This window comes from Periplaneta americana, chromosome 6, assembly GCF_040183065.1.
Source record: "Periplaneta americana isolate PAMFEO1 chromosome 6, P.americana_PAMFEO1_priV1, whole genome shotgun sequence".
Taxonomy (NCBI): domain Eukaryota; kingdom Metazoa; phylum Arthropoda; class Insecta; order Blattodea; family Blattidae; genus Periplaneta; species Periplaneta americana.
The window spans coordinates 91,557,075-91,577,590 of record NC_091122.1 but is presented as its reverse complement, the minus strand read 5'-3'; the positions used below and the strand labels follow the sequence as shown (position 1 = coordinate 91,577,590).

The window sequence follows — 20,516 nt, the reverse complement described above, 5'->3', positions numbered from 1 at the left end:
CAGACCATGGGTTCCTTAACAAAAACTGTTTGAAATAACGTTATCTGTCCGATCCCAAATTTTGTCGGTCTAATTTAGAGACAGCGTGTATAATGGAAAATATTAAAGTCTGGGTGTTCTGTGGTGCAGGCAAATGTTACTTGAGGAATTATGTAGATTCTGTTACGTCACGTTACTGATGGTTTGTGTTGCAGGCGGAGATGGATGCTACCGACCTACTGCTTACGGCGATCACCATCACGCTGGGGGTCACGCTGGTGCTCTGCTGCTACTTCCACAAGTGCGCGCCATCCAGGTGTGTAAAATCATATTTCAACCTCTTTTTATAGTCGACTGGAGGAATGTTTATTTTTCATTATGTTAAGAGCACGGCAGTATTGAAAGGTTATTTCCTGAAAAAATCGGTTCCGCAATTTTCACAGAAATACGCGTCCCTGATGCCGAAAAATGAATCTGTAATGAAAGAGAAACCAAATTCCACTCTCTGTGAAATAAAATGTGCCTCTTGTTGTGTATGTCTTCTATCATAATCAGGATATTAATCGTCTCATTTTATTTTATAACATCTTGATTTCATAAATGAAACTGCTTTCCTAACACAAGGAGTAACAAAATGTTTCAAAAAGTTAATTTTTAGTAACTAGTATACAGGATGATTCACGAGGAAAGGTAAAAAAATTTAGGATGTGAATTCTGAAGTCATTCTGAGTGAAAAAGTTCATATGAATATGGGTCCGTTTTCGGACGATTACGGAGATATGGCTCTTTGATTTCACAAAAACTTCTGCGATTCCATTGTACTAACTCGCATTTAGAGACAGATAACGGACGAATTTAAAGTTTATATGCATACATACCTAATATTCTAGAAGTCGGGGTCAATGTTTTCGCAATTTTCAAAGATATCTCCTTCTGCTTCAATGCACGTTGCGCTCGGGCGTGAATCGCGCTTATCGCTCGGAAGAGTTGCACGTGGATGTTCTTCATGCTGTATCAAAAATACGGTCAATTAGCGCCTCTCTCGTTTCCCCGTTCCTTTGCTATACCAAGTCTTTCATCCAACCCCATAGACAGTAAATACTCTTCGATATGGTACCCTTCTGTTCGGAAAGCGTCGTTCATATTCAGCGACGGCACGCAAGGTACTTCCATCTTTAGAAACCATAAACATACACAATATCGGCGTATTCTGTAGTCGAAAATTTATAAGGCATCTTGAAAAACATAACTTAACACTTCCGATAACTGTACCTGTATAATTACTGTACTGTAGGTAGCTGGCTGAACTGCTGTGAACTGATAAGTGATAGCGTATTTGTTGTGACATTTTTTTGCCAACCACCCGGTTTGTTTCTTTTATCTACATCGCTCACAATGCAGATTCCAATGTTACATCATTCATTTCGATCGGTGACCTTGTCTCACGTTCTCACGTCAGCAGCATATGGTAACGACTGATTCACACAGGGGGAGACAGTTAACCAAGAAAAATGCATCTAGCTCCGCCATCGTTCGAAAACGGACCTATGTTCATATGAACTTTTTGACTCAAAATGGCCTAAGATATAGTATCCTAAATTTGTTATCTTTCCTCGCGAATCACTCTGTATATAACAGTGCTTTTATAAAGATAAGTGAAGTACTCCATAGTGATACAAAAATATGTCCTTTCAGATGGTATTAAAAACTATAGGGTGTGATTTCAAAATGTTCTCGATGACGACATAACTCGCACAACAATAATCGCAAAAATATAACACTCCTTTTTGAATACAATGTTCTACGTGTTTGAGCTTTTTGTCCAAAATTCTCTCATTCAATTTTAATTGTAAATATACCTTACTTTTGAAGTACTCTGTAGATATGAATGGATCCGAGGTTCGCCTGTTCACACTCGGCCGAGACCCGTTGATTTAAAAGTGAAAACAAAATCCTTAGCATCACTTGCTTCGGAAGAAAAGTAAAGCTGGGAGGGTAAGAAGCCTGTTCCGGAATTAGAGGATTGCACCCTAATCTTACCGGCCATTTCTCTCCCGAACCAAAATTTAACTGAGGAGGTAGCACAATAATTGACCCGTATGGTTATCCTGTGTGCACGCGTGTTTATTTCACCTTCCCTTGCAATCCGTCCAGCCATGCTACATTTATGAATTTTAATTCCAAATACAATCTAAATGCAGATCATCTCTCACCATTACATAATAGGCGTCTATTAATACTGCCGACTTGCGTAACAGTTGTGTAGAAACAAGAAATTTCTAATATCACAAAAATAAGCTATTGAATAAGATGTAATAATAATAATAATAATAATAATAATAATAATAATAATAGTTGCACGTATATATTATCGCATATTAAAAAAAAAAAAAAAGGATTTTAACCCTTAAATTGGCAAAACTTCATTTCTTACACTACTTTATTAAACCGTGTCGGACTGTAAAGAAAACAACTATCGCGATGTTCATATTTTATGTTGTACAATATCATAGTATTGTGAAATTTTGGTTAAATTTAATTTGTGCGAGATCGTGCGTATTTGCTTGTTTTCCGCACAGAACCAATACGCGGTAAGTGTGAAATACCACACTCAGTATTCCCAACATAACACACATAACAAAATCCCTCTTCTTACCGCTTAAGCGCGACATTCATTTTACTGCTTTAGCTTTTAACATATTATTTTTAGAGACGTTTAACATAGTAATAATTATAAATTGGAAACTTACCACTGTAATTTTACCTAAATTGCAATGTTAATTATTGTTTTTAAATATTTGCAAAAATTAAGTAAAGTCTACTACTTCACGAAACTTATTGCATTCCTGATACAAGTAACATTAAGGAAGCCGTGAAAAAATCAACAAGATTCCAGATGCCGATGTTATTACTGCAATATGTTATATAAATAATATTGTTAAAATATTAATATGAAAAATAAATCATTACATAACCTTACCGTTTGTTTTAAGTTCGCATTTATAGACTGGGGGAAAAAAAATACAGACGTATATCACGGCCTGCTGGAGTATAGTAAACACAGAAAACATTTTATAGCAACAATGTTGCAGAAAGATATTTTGGTTTTCCGAAGTTGCCGTCATTAAACAGAAACCAACATGGAGATTTCATTGCAACTAATTAGAAATTCGTCTTTCAGGTATGTAATAAACGATCTTCGCACAAAATAATGTACGATACACGAGCGGTATGTTTGTTTTCATGTTCTCGGAAATTAAAAAAGCTCAACTACGTTTCGCTTTTTCAATCTTTTCCTCGACCATGAAAACGTCAACATACCGCTCTTGTAACGTATATTACTATTACCTACCAATATTTTTTTTCTATTGTTCTTTTAAAATTATAGCATACTAGTGGCTTGTGCAGCAAATGCTGCAAACTAAGTTCATTAGACGTTCAAATGAAAATTATTCAGATTTATTTTCAATGAAAAATACCGGATATTTTGAAAATTATTTGCTTCCATAATAATGAAACATACTCCCTTTGAGTGGTTTTTATGCCAAATACTTTTTCTTGAACCGATGTATCTTGAGTTTCAACGCGAAAACGCCAGTAACAATGTCAGGATGATCAGTGGGTTTTTCATGTGGGAGTAAAGCAAAAACTATTTCAGGTCGTTGTTGATTGTAAAAGTCAGGTTTGCTATGTTTTCGAACAATAGACATAGCATTTTAGTATAGCTGCTGCATATAGAGCTTGAAATGTAGAGGGTAAAATCATTTTATCTTGCTGAGAGATCTCGCTGAAATGATCGAGAGACTACAAAATTTTGTAGGCCTCTTATTTTATCATTAAGTAATACCTTTTGGTTTTTCCTTAGGAACTGCAATTTTTGCGCTCTCTCGAGCCAATACCGAAGAGAATGACGCATATAAATATCTACACCACACCGCCATTAAGTATATGAAAAAAGACCCAATCCCACTTGATTAATAACTATAAAAAATATTTGATTTTTAATAGCAATGTTATCTTACGTAAGTTTTGCAGTCATATATATATATATATATATATATATATATATATATATATAATAGCCGCCACTCAGTAAATTATAGAAATGAAGATCTCATCATCATCATCATCATCTTCTTCTTCATCACGTCATAAGCCTTGTGGCACGTTCAGTCTTCAAGAAAACTGATCCGACCATCTCATCCGTGGCCTGCCGACATTTCTTCTACTTACAGGTTTATACTTATATATTATTTGTGGCATACGATATTCATCCATTCCTTGTATATGATCTTGCCATCTTTGTATTCAATGATTGTTTCATTTAGACTGTGAATTTCCAATTTTGTCTAATATCTTCATTCCTCTTTTTATCTATGAGTCTATAACCTGTCACCTGTCTCAAAAATTTCATCTCAGTAGCCTCTATTTCCTTCTATTGTGAGATAGTCAAGATCAAACTTTCACATCCATAAAGCAAGGTTGGGATCGCCATTACTTTGTAAAGTTTTAAGCCCAAATTATTTTTATTAAAAAAAAGAAAAGAATGTGTCTATTCTATAAATTTAATCCATAAGATGCCAAGAATATGTTTTGTTTCTTCTGCCGTGCACCAAGCAGCTGAAAATCACCCGGTCTATAAATAGACCGCCGGGCACTTATGATATCTGCGTATTCATTTGCAATAAAGTAAATATATTTTTTTTGCGCATGTAATGTATTATAATCAGAAACATTTACACCAATATAAATAAATTTATTTATGACAGCTTTAGTATTTAATGCAACAATACAATGCTGCAGAAATAGTGAAACACACTTATTTTAGTAATGTCTGTCTTTACCGAGTGTGGTAAGGCTCAAAGCATCTTTGACAGAGAGTTTCATCACACTTCTTGCGGAATGTTACTGGTCTGCATTTACACATTTCATCCGGCAGTGTTTCTGAGAGGGTCGATTTGTCATGAAATTACCTCTACTATCATACCCCATATCAAATTTCACTTCTCGAGGTGACGAAATAGGGTGGCCCATTCTCTTGCAGTTCAAAAAAATCTTGAGATATTGAGCAGCCAAGCATCGTCGGAATTCAAGTAGGTCCAGGGAGTCTCGTTCAATGTATTTCTCTGTAGATAATCCAACCATTTACTATAGCCAGCATTCTGACAAAGAGATCCTAGTACTGTACCACTTTTTTCCACGTATTGAAGTGGCATATTTCCCTGCTAACCAATCATGATGGTCCACTCCGCCCATGTACTTATTGTAGTGCTTTATGACCTGTGGAGTAACGGTTAGCCCGTCTGTTCTCGAAACTAGGTGGCCCAGGTTCGATTCCGGTCGGGGCAAGTTACTTGGTTGAAGTTTTTTCCGGGGTTTTCCCTCAATCCAATATGAGCAAATGCTGAGTAACTTTCGATGCTGGACCCCGGATTCATTTCACCGACATTATCACTTTCATCTCATTCAGATGCTAAATAACCTGAGATGTTGATAAATCGTCGTAAAATAATCTACTAAATAAAATATGACCTGTAGTTTCTGCACACTTATCTTCTATCCTAGTAATCCAGTTATACGATAAACACGCACCCTTGAAAACCAGACGAGTTGGTAGACGCCCTGCGCCTTGGATGTGCGATGCCATAAAATTACTCATGACAGACAGAGACACTGCTTATCGTAAATACAGACGGAGCAAGGACGAATTAGATTTTAATACTTACAAAGTTTTAAGAAATAAATGTAATCAAGCAGTAAGAAATGCTAAATTACGCCATGCACATTCCCTTATTATACCTTCGGTCAGTGCGAAAGAATTGTGGCGTAACCTTAATAACCTGGGTCTAACAAAAGCAAAGCCTCGGGTAGATAACATCAACTTGTCACTCAATAGTCTAAATGAACATTTCGTCACTGCTCCACCTGAACCATTACATAAAAAAGAGACTCTTGAATTTCTCAGATCTTGCCCCCAACCTGTATGGGATAAATTCTTCTTTAAATACATTAACCCGACTGACGTAATGAAGACGCTGCGATGTATGAAATCTAAAGCCCAAGGTGTAGACAATATAAATATCACTCTCCTGTATAAAATAATAGATGTGATTCTGCCGACCGTCACCCATATATTCAATGCATCTATTATGACTGGGTCCTACCCCTCACTCTGGAAAATGGCATTAGTGAAACCTTTACCTAAATCTAACACACCTTCTACAGTAAACCAATACAGACCGATATCAATTCTTCCCACTCTTTCAAAAGCATTAGAACATATTGTACACGGACAACTTACGAACTATCTCGACGAACACAAACTCCTCGATGACTATCAATCGGGTTTTAGGCATGGACACAGCACTACTACAGCCCTACTTAAAGTGACCGAGGACATCCGTGAAGCTATGGATAGGGGTGAAGTAACGGCACTAACTCTTCTCGATTTCAGCAATGCCTTTGGTTCTGTTGATATCGACTTGCTTCTTGCAAAGATGAAAACTTTGCACCTATCAGACAATACCTTGAGCTGGATGGACTCCTACCTACGGGACCGCCAACAGTGTGTTTCACTTGATAATCATTTCTCCCAATGGCGATACACAAAGGCGGGAGTGCCACAGGGCTCCGTATTAGGACCACTACTTTTCTCTATCTACATTAATGACGTATCAAAGAACTTACAGTATTGCCGATATCACCTCTATGCCGACGACCTACAACTTTACATACATTCCAGACCCAATACGATCAATGAATTGATTGACAAGTTAAATTGTGACCTAGCCACTGTCTCCACTTGGGCGGCCAATTTCGGACTCGCACTTAACCCAAGTAAGACTCAAGCCATAATTATTGGACATAAGCGTGTAGTTAACTCCCTTAATAACAGTAATCTTTCAGTTGTTACCCTTAACAACACGCTAATCCCTTATTCATCTGTCGTAAAAAATCTTGGCTTCTTTTTTGATAATAATCTAAGTTGGAATTTTCAAGTTAAAGAAACGATAAAGAAAATCTGTTCCTCCTTTCACTCTTTGAGTCGCTTGAGAAACTTCTTGCCCCAGCAACTAAAACTTACCCTAGTACAAACCCTAGTAATGCCGCACTTCGATTATTGTGACGTTTTGTTAAGTGATCTAAGTTCTGAACTGTCAGTCAAGTTACAGCGAGCTCAGAATATGTGCATCAGATACGTGTGCAACATCCGACGATATGATCACATATCACCGTCCTTCGCAAGTCTCTCGTGGCTCCGACTTAAAGAACGCAGAACTTTACACTCTTTGTCTTTACTCTTTCGAATTCTGCACACCTCAACACCAAATTACCTTTCGTCTCGTTTCTCTTATCTATACTCTAACCACGACGTAAATACCAGATCACTTATCTGTGGCACGCTAAATATACCTCTTCATAGAACATCTTGTTATTCCTCATCTTTTACAATATCCACCTCGCGTCAATGGAATTCCTTGTCACAAAGTATTAGGGGCTGCAAGACAACAAACACCTTTAAGAACAGCTTAAAAGATAACCTTATTAGCATTTCACTCCAATCATACTGATTTAAAATATTACTGACTACACTGTTGCTTTTTTTCTTTAGACATCATCCTGATTGTGCTGCATTTTCAAAATTGTCTCATAATAATCTCTTTCTATTATCTAATATAATTTGAAATATATTAACATTCTATGTATTTTAGTTTAATTCTGCTACCCAGTTTATTTCAGTGTTTAATTAATAGTTCATATTATTTTGTTGTTTAATTCGTAAATAACTCTTGTATACATGTAACTCTCATCTAAATCAAATTGTTGAATTCTTTGTAAGTTCATGCATATGTATATACACTTTTTGCTGGTTGTGTGGAAGAGAAGGCCTTACGGCCTTAACTCTGCCAGCTAAAATAAATCATTATTATTATTATTTCTCTTCCACCTGCTTGCAGAAACCACTACATCAAAATTTGATCCTATAGGTACACATCTGTTGTCATCCCGAACTTCACGAACAGAATTTCACCATTAGTGTCAAATGTACAATCGTAGGACTCTCGTACTGAATTCTGCAGTAATTTCGTATTCTGAAGAGGACAGGCGTCCATTCTGTTTTCTCTCACAGCTTCAGTAGCCCGGAAACCAAGATCCTGAAAGTGGAGCAAAAGGTCTTTACTTCTAAAAAAAAATTATCAAATTATGTGTCGTGAGCCCGAGGATGTACAATGCAATCGAGCATATTCAGCATAACTCTGTTTCCAAAAACTAGGTCGTGCCTATTACTGACGTCATTTCAGCTGTGTCCTTACCAGAGATATTTTACACAGGGAATAGAAAACCTCAATGTGATGTTAGACATAGAAGAAATTAGTCAAAAGTGATACCATCTGACATAATATTGCGAAAGAAAATGAAGAAATATATTGTACCATTACAATATTGAATTTTTTCCTCTTTACTGTTAGGCCCTATATTTTGATGAGAATAAGATTCGTGGTTTTCATAATTGGTCGAAAAATATTATTATAAATTTTATAGGCCACTACTTAGAAGTAAAAAGGAATAAATCCACTGTTCAAAAATATATACACTGCAGACGAATACCATATCACATTTATTTCCAATTTAGGGTATAAAAATAGCACGTTCTGGGGATCGAATAGTAACGCAACTTTCAGACGATAATCTACTTGCAATAGCACAGTACTACTGCCGACAATCACTTGCTGATATCAACTCTTGCGGTTCTGAGTGCAATGACACACCTATCTCTACTGTTATTTTCACGTGATATCATAAGCGCCCAGCGGTCTATTTATAGACCGCAGCTGTTTCAGTGTATATTGCTCCAATCATTTTACATATATCTGTGTTTTTCTTGTGCGATGCAATAGTAGTAACTTTGACACTACTAAATCACAAACCAATAATAATATCGAGATAATATAACACGGAAAAATAATTTTTTTCTTTACAAAGCACAACATCATTTTATACCTAAGGTACCTTAATGAATTCTTATTTTTGAAGGAAGATAAAATATTGGCATATTTAGTTAACATCTTACATGATATATTTATGATGATCATTAATAATGAGTCAATGTGGAGCCAGTAAAAAAATCTAATGCAGTCGAGTATGCAAGGGTCTATAAATAGACCACTGGGCGTTAATGGGTTAACAGCGTTGCTCTATTGCAATTTTTAAAAGTTCTTTTTATTGTACCACATAGTGTTTGGAATTTGTTTAATTTATTTTGCACATCTCTATTGCCGGTATATGACACAATGTAACCAAGATAATTAAAATCACTTTGTTGTTCGATGGGGTTATTATTTATGCACATTTTTGCTCTTAACAGATCTGTTCCTCTAAGAGCCATTATTTTCGTTTTTTTCATATGAGATTTGAAGATTATATTCATTGTAATATTATTTAATTCATGTATGGCTTTTTGTACATTATCTTCCGAATCTGCAATTAAGATCTGGTCGTCAGCAAACAACAATGTATCAATGTTTCTTCCTTTTATTTAAAAAAATGAAGATCTAATTTTACATATTCTCCATATCTCCATATCACTTTCATATCACCAGTATAGCATTAATATGTATAATTAATGAAAAATAGTCACATTATGGCATTAACTATAATGAAATTTCATTTCTAATGGTAATAATGTCATCAAACCACTTCAAGTTTTGTATATGTCAATATCCAATACACAGCTGTACTCAGAAAATTACACACCGCAGAATCAGACTTGTAAATTATATTTAGTAAGTCTTGAAGTTTTTAATAACCAATTGAATTTGAACTCTAATTTTGTCCGCAATCCTGCAGGTTATGGCCTTCGTGTAATAGCTATGTTTATTGTAGTGTGTGTTTTGTTTTATTCTGAAATCACGGCCGTGCTGAAATGCAATTAGTTCTCAAAACTGAAGAAAGATGGATTTTGGAAAATAGGAAAATAATGTAGGAAAATTGATATTTCACTGAAAACTACTATTTTTCTTAAAAACTTTGGGTTTCTAGCTTCAAAATGAGGGGTCATTTATTAAAATCCGTTCAGCTGTTTTCCCATAATTTCCATTACCAGTTCAAATTATATATGTAGATAGTCTAATGACCTATTGTATTCTATAGGATACTTTGTGAACTTTGAATTTATGGGTTAAAAGATTACACTTTTGTCATGGAATAGGCCTAGCTAATTAAAAACGGAGAGAATTTGATCTATCTACATGTACTGTATATTGTTCTTTGATTATGTACAAGCCTTTGATCATGTTCTCCGAAGTAAGCTGTGGTCATTAATATATAAAAGGAATATCCTGATCATCTCATTAACTCAATATACAGTTAATATAAGAATACAAAAATAATAATCGACAATGGAGAAAATAACATCTTGGTTAGAGGAGGTGAAACAAGGAGTCAAGCAGGGATGCTCTTTATCTCCAGCTCTTTTTGGTATACAAAGTGATGAAGCCATAAAAGGATAGCAAAATGTCTTTACGGGAGAGGTTATATATATTAATTAATATTTATGTTTTAAATACCATTCATTTTCAGATGATCAAGCAGCTTGTAGTGACTCGAAAAGAAATTACAAATTGCAACTAACCGTTTACAAAAAATATTGAAAGAGTGTAATGTAAAAATATTTGCAAGAAAGACAAATGTTTTGATCTTTTATGGTAAACCACATAAGATGTAAGATAGTGATTAATAATGTAGTAGTTGAACGAGGGCCTCATTTTAACTGTCTATGTTTTAATTCTTGTTATTATCAACATGAAATTAATTAAAACTGAAAAGATTTAGAAAAATGTGTGAAAAAATAAGGAGGGCACTAAGGAACGAAACTTTAAAAGAAACACAAATTAAATTTTATTGAGCAATGGCAGTATGTTGAATTATATCTATGAAAACTGAGCATTGGGAAATAGGGTCTGCAGAGGTAATATTCCTTAGGTCAATTTCTATTTGTATTCTTCGCGATTATCAGAAGAGTACTGATATAAGAAAACTACTAAATAATATATGTAGGCCTATTACTTAAATAAAATAAAATTATTGAACAATAGAAAAAGATTGGTTTCAACATATTAACCGAATGACACAGATCTGACTTCCAAAGGTTTTGCTGAACCAGAAGTATTGACAGACGCAAAGCAAGATGAGCTCTCTTGAGAGAGAAACGGGCCATAGAACCTAATCCGAAATTTGCCACATTTCGTCCCAACGAATTACTTCCATGCAAACTGGTCCAAGGAAAATTGAAGGGTTCAGAGCCATAGTTGTCCTAGCGTCATTTATTAAAAACGGAGAAAGCAAGAGTTAAAGTTAAGTGAATACAATACTTTAATGAAGATTGACATATCATTTAGTTTTAATGCGCATACTTTACATTACTTGCCGTATGTTTCAGTGAAATATGGCATTCACTTAATTTTAACTCTTGTTTTCTCCCTTTTTAATATATGGCACTTGGCCCACTATGACTCTGAACCCTTCAATTGTCCCAAGACGCTTTCGTACCGGATGACATTTCGTACCATTGTAAAAGTTGTCCCTTTTCTAAATTTTCAAGTCGTCTCAAGTAATTTTCTTATCACCTGCCATAATAGTCTACTAGTGCGAGATTTTCACTTTGCAAACATGGTGAGGAGACAGAACACAATTAATATGTCTCGCTTGATATTGGAATTACACGGCGATTTAAGATAGATGTGGTTAATTTATTTTTGTTGTCGCTGCCTCATCCTTAATATCTCCACTGCCATACACCTGCCTGAGTCTAGATGTGTGTATGTTCAGTTTCCTTTAGAACCTCGTGTTTGTCGACAGCTAGATGTATTACAGAGGAACACTGTCCTTATCTGTTGCATTTCCAGTCTGTCTGTGTCTTATAAACAGGATCCCTTTAAATATCGGTTCAGGGTTTCTTGTTGAGAAGTTGTAAGGCGAGAATGATCCATTATAAGTACGGAACATTGTATCATTACTATGGAAACAGTAATAATTGTCAAAAATATATGGAAAAAAATCGTAAACTCGAAAATCTCTGGTACGAAAATTGGGGACAAAGCGTCGCTTTTGTGCTTGGGGCGAATGTTCATTCTGTGCGATTCGTCGTGGGACGATTTGTCAATATGGAGCGAGTTGTCGCGGTACACCATTGAAGGGACGAAATGTCGGAACATGACCTAACCCTCATTTAGAAAAAAAGGAATAAGACATTATCGTAGAGCATTACTGTACCTATGGAAATTCAAACGAGAAGAAATTACAATTCTTCCTTAGAATAAACAATGAATTTGCAGAGACGGATGATTTTGGCAGTGGGCGTCATCTCCTTTCCACCCCCCCCCCCTCCTACAAATTTCACTCTGGATAATACATTACCAGGAAATTAAGTATATTGAATTCCACAATATTACAACTCGCAAATAGAATAGCTTTTGCAAAAGACGTAAAAAGTCAAACTTTTTCATTCACAAGAAATTGAAATGAATTAGATCTTACAGACAAGTTTTTTCTACAAATGTTGCTAGAGTGATTTTTAATATAAAATATGGTTAAAATCAATACTTCTTGAGACAAAAAATAAGAAACGCACAAAATTTACTTCATACGTATTCGTGTAAAATTAGCCATGCAAGAGTAGGCCTATAAGCAAGAATTGTCTCTGTACAGGACTGGGGAGTCTGTACATAACGCTTCTGACTCAAGCTGCTACTTCGACTCGCACAAATTCCCACTGTTTATAAAAATATCGTTCACCTCAGCTGAGGGATGTGGACGTGAGGCCAACAGTCGGTCGATTGGCATTGGTCCTCCATGGGCTGTCTCGCCACGGATTTATTTACAATAGAACCTCGATTACCCGTTCCTAAATGAACCATTTTGCGGATTATTCGTAGCCAAAAAAGAGCGCGATTTTTAAAGCAGTGCACAGTAATGACAAAGTCTAGCAATACAGTCACGAAGCTCAATATATAGTAAAAATGCATCCATAGACAGTTCCTAACCACTAGGATCGCTAATATCGCCTCATTACAGACGATGCGAAACAGTACCGACACAGTCTATTGTTCCTAGCACCCTCACAACTCAAGCTTCGTGGCTGTATATACTAGACAGACTGTGGTAATGACTACACTGCTCTTATGTACTTTGTCAATTCAGTTATGCATACCACGATCGCGTAACATCGCCAGATGCGTAACTTCCTTTCGGTTCTCTGGTAAGGTTGAAGTAAGTACTTTTGTCTTCTTTGCACTATCACAGAATTTCACTTTGTACTCCCTTGCCCGAATATTTCTTAGTAATTAGTAAGCTTAGAATGGACATAAAGGAGAAAAGTAGTTGCAGAAACGTACAGAAAAAAATGACAGAGATTCTATGAATCCCTGTAATTGCGTGAACAGTTTATGCTCTCGGTTGCGTGTTATTGTGACATTTACGATATTTAACGAATTTGCTCTTATTTATAGTGATTGTGAATATATTGAGAGTGAAATTAATGTTTTGCAATTTATGTGTTGTATTTGCTGAAGGCAATCGTTGGAAAATTACCGCAGTATCACCGTGCCTAGTAAACCTGGGACTGGTTGTGGTTCGCATTCCAACGACCTTGCCTGAGGAATAGAGGCCTATCTGCCTTCCCGTCATTACGAGCCATGTGTTGTGATATTAGTCATTATTTTCCTTTATTTTTTTCATTGAATATATGAAGGGTTCAGAACTGTAGTGGGCCAAGCGCCATTTACTAAAACCGTAGAAAATAAGGGTTAAAATGAAGTTATTACCATAATTCAATGGAAACATATAGTAAGTAATATAAAGTATACACATTATTATGTAAATCTTCATTAAACTATTGTATTCACTTAATTTTAACCCTTGCTTTCTCCGTTCTTAATAAATGGCGCTTGGCCCACTATGGCTCTGAACCCTTCATATACGATATATCTGTGCAAATATTTAAATTAATTTACGATGTTTCACGTGAATTGGTTTGTTGGGAAGCCGTTAGTATGGGTTTATGATAATAGAAATAATCAATATAATTTAAGAAAGAAGTAAGTCCATCCTCTAGCGAACATCATATCACTGGAAGTGTTTGATTTCTTGCTAAGAAATGACGTCAGAATAGAGTGGCTAACTCAATGTCGTTGCTAAACAGAAACTTCATAACATCTTAATCATCTGATACTTGAGCATAACGATTCACGTTGAAAAGTAACCGACTCTTTAAAGCATCTGAAATGGCAGGAGATACAGTAGATGTAAGTCCATTAAAATTGGTGGTACGGATTATCTGTTTTTTTTTTATTAACTACTCACTATGATCCGTCCATTAAGACATAATATGATCGAAATTGTAGTGTGTTTTACTATTTCATAACAGCGGTAATAGTAAATGGTACCATACGACATTGATTAACAACTTGAAATCAGACTTCGTAACTGCAAAAAAATTAATAAACGTACATTTGTTACCAAGACTACGATCAAGGCTGCCATATGAGACTACGACGGAGGCCGCCACAAGAACTACCACTCTAGTGTCATCTGCCAACCTTCGGACAAACCACAAGAAATGCCCGCCTCTGCGGACAGTAGAGCCGACGCCGAACAAACACAAGTGTTTGAGAAGGAGATGATATTAAAAGGAGAATTGTGGAGTGTGTTGGTGCAATGAAGAGGAAAACTCCGAGAAAACCCTCACAACCTTGGATTTTTCCACCACATATACAACTCTACCATCGCCGGGATTTGAACTTCAAGTCCGTAGTCGTTGTAAGCCAGTGTTCTGCCAACTGTGTTTACAAGATGCATACAACTTATATTTATGTATAATCAATACTGCAGGTAACGGCAGAAATCTTTACTCAAAATATAGGAAACAAATTTACAATTATTCCAACACCACATTTTTCAATGCGTCACTGAATTTCCCTAAGCGTGTGATCACAGGAGGCTCGGAGCAGTAAAAGTTTTAAATATTTCTTAAAGAGTTTTCTATCAAGATAGCAGTCAAAGTTAGTAAATTCGGAACGGTTGCAGAATGCCACGGTGAAGCACTAGAGTCATTCTAAAAAGTAAAAGAAATACAATTAAATTTACAGAACAATGATGAGAAGGTTGTGACTGGGAGCTTCGTGTTCTTTCAAAATTTCAACAGGAAACTTGTACTGTTTTTGCCAATTAGCTTTTAAAGCTTCAAGTGCTATGCAAGTGCTATTGCAGCTTTCGCGAATCTTATTCATTTCTGCGTTTTTATTCTTATTCAATTCATAATTTTATAAATTGTAAGAGATGTTGTACGTTGATTTACACTAGGGATGGGGAATAGAAATGAGAGTCAAGTAAGCTTGGTCCTCCCACTCCACAAATCTGGTAGCACTCCTTTCTTTCCACGTATGTTTTTATACAAACCACTTGACATTTTCCTTCTGAACTCGGTAAACTTATTTATATTTAACCAAAGAAAAATCTTTTAAAGCTTTATACACTTTTAGCCATTGTACAATAATTATATGCTTCCCATCGCACTTAAAACATTTGCTCAACCAAAAGCGAATCTCCTCTTGAGATAACTTCAGAAATCACGATCAATTTCTCAGCTGTCAGAGAAGATCGTATTTTTTTTATTGATATCAAAGTGGAGATTTTGCTCCGGGGTTGAGTAATGTCACCTGGAGGAGAGCATTAGTTACAGAGCAAGTACATTTTATTGATACCGATGTGAGAATTGCTCCGGAATTGGGAGTAAAGAGAAATTTCTCCTTTTTAATAACACCACACATTCGGTCGACTACTAGAGATCTCCACAATAATTGTCGTGACGCCATCTATTACCTTTACAAAGAGTTCGTAACGGAGTATTGACGGACTTGCACATAACATTTTGATTTTTCTTTCACGAACATGTCCTGAGTCTACCTTCCATAATACCACGATAATGAAGTCAGACTAGGTTAGTCTCTATATATTGCATTCAAGACTTGGGAAATTAGCTGAGTATTCAATTCAAGAAGACGATTACTAAAGCAAAAAAAAAAAAAAAAAAAAAAAAAAAAAAAAAAAAAAAAAAAAAAAAAATGGCCAGATTTAACGTACAGACTATATGCAAAGGTGATTAATTGCATCCTTTCATTTGTCAGTTAAATCTACGTAATGCAAAAACATTCCCGAAGAAAGTCTTTGAATTTGATCTGGATTAAATTGTAATAATTGTCTTTTTCATTTCAAATAAAACATTTAACATTTTACGTGTGACTTCTATATTCGATCTACATTAATAGAAACAATGAAGGGATTTGGTAGAACAGAAATTACACTGACGTCATTCGATTTAGAATGATTACGTCATACCCGATAATTTCAACAATGTGAACGAGTCCATTCTTATACGTAAGTGGAGTCGCATTGTATATATAACCTACTTGGAAAAGTTTATTATAATCCTTGGGGGTTTTCATATATTTTAAAAATTAATATTATTCGGTTGTGATTTGACATGGACGCTAAACAGACGCATGCACAAAGCATGCTTAACTATCCTCCTGAGTCCTGCGAGTATAGTATACTACACCATACTTCATACATGATTATGATATAAAATGTATGTGCATAGACCCGAAGTATAGTATAATATACCTCAATTTGTGCCCTAACTGTAACCTGCAGAATTTTTTCAGCATTTTTCCTCATGTCAGTAACTTTGTTTTGAAGTGTAGAATTATATTGAACTTTAAAAATAAAACAACAAATATCTCAGGACTCAAGAGACTGTAGAAAGTTAACGCAAGTTTAGTATTATTTCCATACAGATGGATAAGTAACAACAACATTACGGGATATTATTATGTGATCATATATTTAGTGTGCCAGTTAATTGTTATTTGTGGCTCAAAAACAATATTTTATTTGCTCTCGTAATAGTATTTTGTTTCAATATTTAGTATTATTTTATTATTGTTGGAGAATTGACTGTTATGCATAGCTGATTTCATTCATTTCATTCGATACACTTAAATCTTGCTGCAAATGAAGTTTATTTATTCTATTTCTATTATCTTTATTTCTGCACATACGTTACACAAAACCACAGTGATATCCCAAATTCACTGTTCCTTTCTTTTTACTAAAATTATTATCGGAATATAAAGTGTGTGTGTGTATATATATATTATATATACAGGGTGTTTCAAAAATACGGGGCATAATTTCAGGTATGTATTTCCCACATGTAGACAATCAAAATAGTTCATTACAACATGTGTCCGGAAATGCTTTATTTCCGAGTTATGGCCTTCACAACATTGAAATTCACCGGAACGTTTTTCTTTCCGCAGGTCGTTGCCGTCAAAGGAGACATTAAGAGGACATTCTGACAGTTCATTCCGAGACTAAGGTTACATTCAGTGTTGTGTAGGCGTTAGACTGTGCGACATGTATTCAAATCAAGAGATGGCAGAGATACACTTCATGTATGGTAAGGCGGACGGCAATGCTGCGCTGGCTCGTCGTTTGTACCAGGAGAGGTACCCACAGCGATAATGTCCAGATCGGGAGACATTTGTACGTCTCCATTACCGTCTGTGCGAGTATGGAAAATTTAACTCTCCTGGTTTGGGAAGGGGACGACCAAGATCTACAACTCCAGAAGTACAGGAGGAGATTCTGGAGGCTGTGAACATGACTCCTTCTATCAGCACACGAAGGGTAGCATTGCAAGTCAATGTTCCTCATACGACTGTCTGGAGACTGTTGAAAGAATATCAATTGTATCCTTATCATTTGAAACGTGTACAGGCCCTGTCACCAGTAGATTACCCTGCACGAGTTAGGTTCTGTCAGTGGTTCTTGCAGCAGTGTGGTGTAAATCCGAACTTTCCTGCCTTAGTATTATTTACAGATGAAGCACAGTTCACACGAGATGGCATAACAAATTTCCACAATCAGCATGTATGGGCGTATGAAAACCAACCCACGTGCAACTGTTCCATCTCATCACCAGGTGCGGTTCTCCCTCAAGATGTGGGCCGGTATCATTGGTGATCGATTAGTTGGACCCCATGTACTTGTAAACAGACTTACGGGGCAGGCGTACACAAACTTCCTGGAAAACACCATACCTCATGTTTTAGAAGACACTCCACTGATCAATCGTCAACACATTCACTTCTTGCATGATGGCGCTCCTGCACACTTCAGTCGTACGGCTCGCCGGTACTTGGATCGAAGGTTTGCTGATCGATGGATAGGTAGAGGTGGCCCAATTGCTTGGCCTCCACGCTCATCTGATCTGAACCCTCTCGATTTCTACTTGTGGGGTCATTTAAAATCATTGGTTTATTCGTCTCCGGTGCCTGATTTGGAATCCGTTCGGAATCGAATTGTGGCATGTTCTGAGGACATACACAATACTCCTGGAGTTTGGGATCGTGTTCGCAGGTCAATGAGACATTGATGTGAGGTCTGTATTCAAGCAGGAGGTGGAAATTTTGAACTTCTTCTGTAATGACGACCTGCGGAAAGAAAAACGTTCCGGTGAATTTCAATGTTGTGAAGGCCATAACTCGGAAATGAAGCATTTCCGGACACATGTTGTAATGAATTATTTTGATTGTCTACATGTGGGAAATAGATACCTGAAATTATGCCCCGTATTTTTGAAATACCCTGTATATATGCTTTACGTGTTAATTAACTATGTTATCTAGTTGCCTAGTTTCAGCCTGTGGGCCATCATCAGAACTGGGTGAAACAAGTCAACAGGGTAACATAGTTCATTAACACGTGAAATCATTATATACTTTATATTTAGAAGTTATATAGTGTTAAAAGTTGTGTAATCAAGATGTATAAAATTACTATGTTTAATGTGTTCCATTTCCGATAAACTGTGTTCAGAGTTCTGAATATAACAAAATTCAACTTATAATTTACTTAGGTACGACGTCACTCTGTACACAGACAAACACAAATAGCACGCTCAAATCCACTTTTCAGTGTCAGGATGCTGGGAACGCGCATTTCCTTGAAAATATTAGAATCTTTTTTCAGCATCATTCATTAATTTCGTACTTCATAACAGAAGCATCTTCTGCGGCTCTGGAAAAGGAACTAAGGAAGAGTCTAGTGAAGTGCTTTGTGTGGAGTGTGGCATTGTTTGCAGCAGAAACATTGACATTACGACGAAGTGAAAAGAAACGACTAGAAGCATTTGAAATGTGGATATAGAGAAGAATGGAACGTGTGAAATGGACAGACAGAATAAGAGCGAGTGGATGAAGAAAAAATAATACTGAAACTGATCAGGAAGAGAAAAAGAATTTAGTTGGGTCACTGGCTAAGAAAAAGCTGCCTACTCAAGGATACACTGGAAGGAATGGTGAACGGAAGAAAAGTTCAGGACAGAAGAATATATCAGATTATAGACAATATTAAGATATATGACTTGAGGCTTTCCCGGCGTTTGATCTAGAATAACTCTTCTCGGGTTCTCAGCCAGGTGAGTTGGAGATTAGCTTCCAAGCTTTCGACGGCAGAGCTAGCCGTCGAAAGCTTGGAAGCTAATCTCCAACTCACCTGGCTGAGAACCCGAGAAGATTTATTCTACAATATTAAGATACATGGATCATATGCGGAGACTAAGAGGAAGGCGGAAAATAGGAAAGATTGGATAATGTTGGGTTTGCAGTGAAAGACCTGCCCTTGGACAGAACAATATGAATGAATGAATAAGGTTAATAAAAAAAGGGTTCAATATCACTTGGCCTGATTAACATCTTTATCTCGAAGTGTAACTGCAACGCCCGAAATATTAAACCATGCAGCTGATGTCACCCGGAAACCCAATTAATCAGTCCCTCATTAGATCTAATGAACAGTTATTAAACGCCAACTCATTGAATTATCTCTGCTAATAGCTGTAGAAGTGCTTGGATTGGTTTCCACAGCAGGGTAGTTGACAAATAAGTCAGTGGCTTAAATATGAAGTAACACTTTCGCGACACTTATAGTGTTTTTTATACCATGCCATAATGCAAAACAGTCAAAGTGTCGGGTGCACCATCAGAGGAGAAATCTATTGGTACGATCTTATAAGGGAGTATGTACTCGTAGTACTGGTAAATGACTTCAGGATTTTAAATTTTATCTAGTACAGCTTAAATAAATTAAATATTTGTGATGAAATGAACCGTAACAAATTCTGTATGGGATTCGATCCAAAGTTCTTCTTGCGAACTTTTGTCTATTATATTTCACGGCTAATACCGAATACGTAGTATTGATCATTCGATCTTCATCTCACGAAATTGTTTTGTTTATTGTAGCTTGCGTACGTTTCTGCTGTCACAGGTGTGGGTGGAAGTGCTAAGTGGAGTGATTATTTTTCTCGTCAAATAGACAGAGACAATATTTTGCAATAGTATTTCCACTATATACTCTTCTTAGACTTCAGGTCGACTTCTTTACTGTTTTTAATAAATATTTTCTTCTTCTTC

General features: G+C 36.1%; 1 protein-coding gene across 1 annotated transcript in view; it reads left to right on the top strand.

The window, feature by feature from the left end:
• LOC138701493 (synaptotagmin-7-like) overlaps positions 1–20,516 on the top strand; it is a 201,282-nt gene that overhangs the window by 85,710 nt on the left and 95,056 nt on the right. Inside the window, exon 2 of the mRNA XM_069828411.1 lies at positions 195–295. Coding sequence (XP_069684512.1) covers positions 201–295 — 95 coding nt within the window. The 5' untranslated portion in view covers positions 195–200. The remainder of the gene's footprint in view (positions 1–194; positions 296–20,516) is intronic.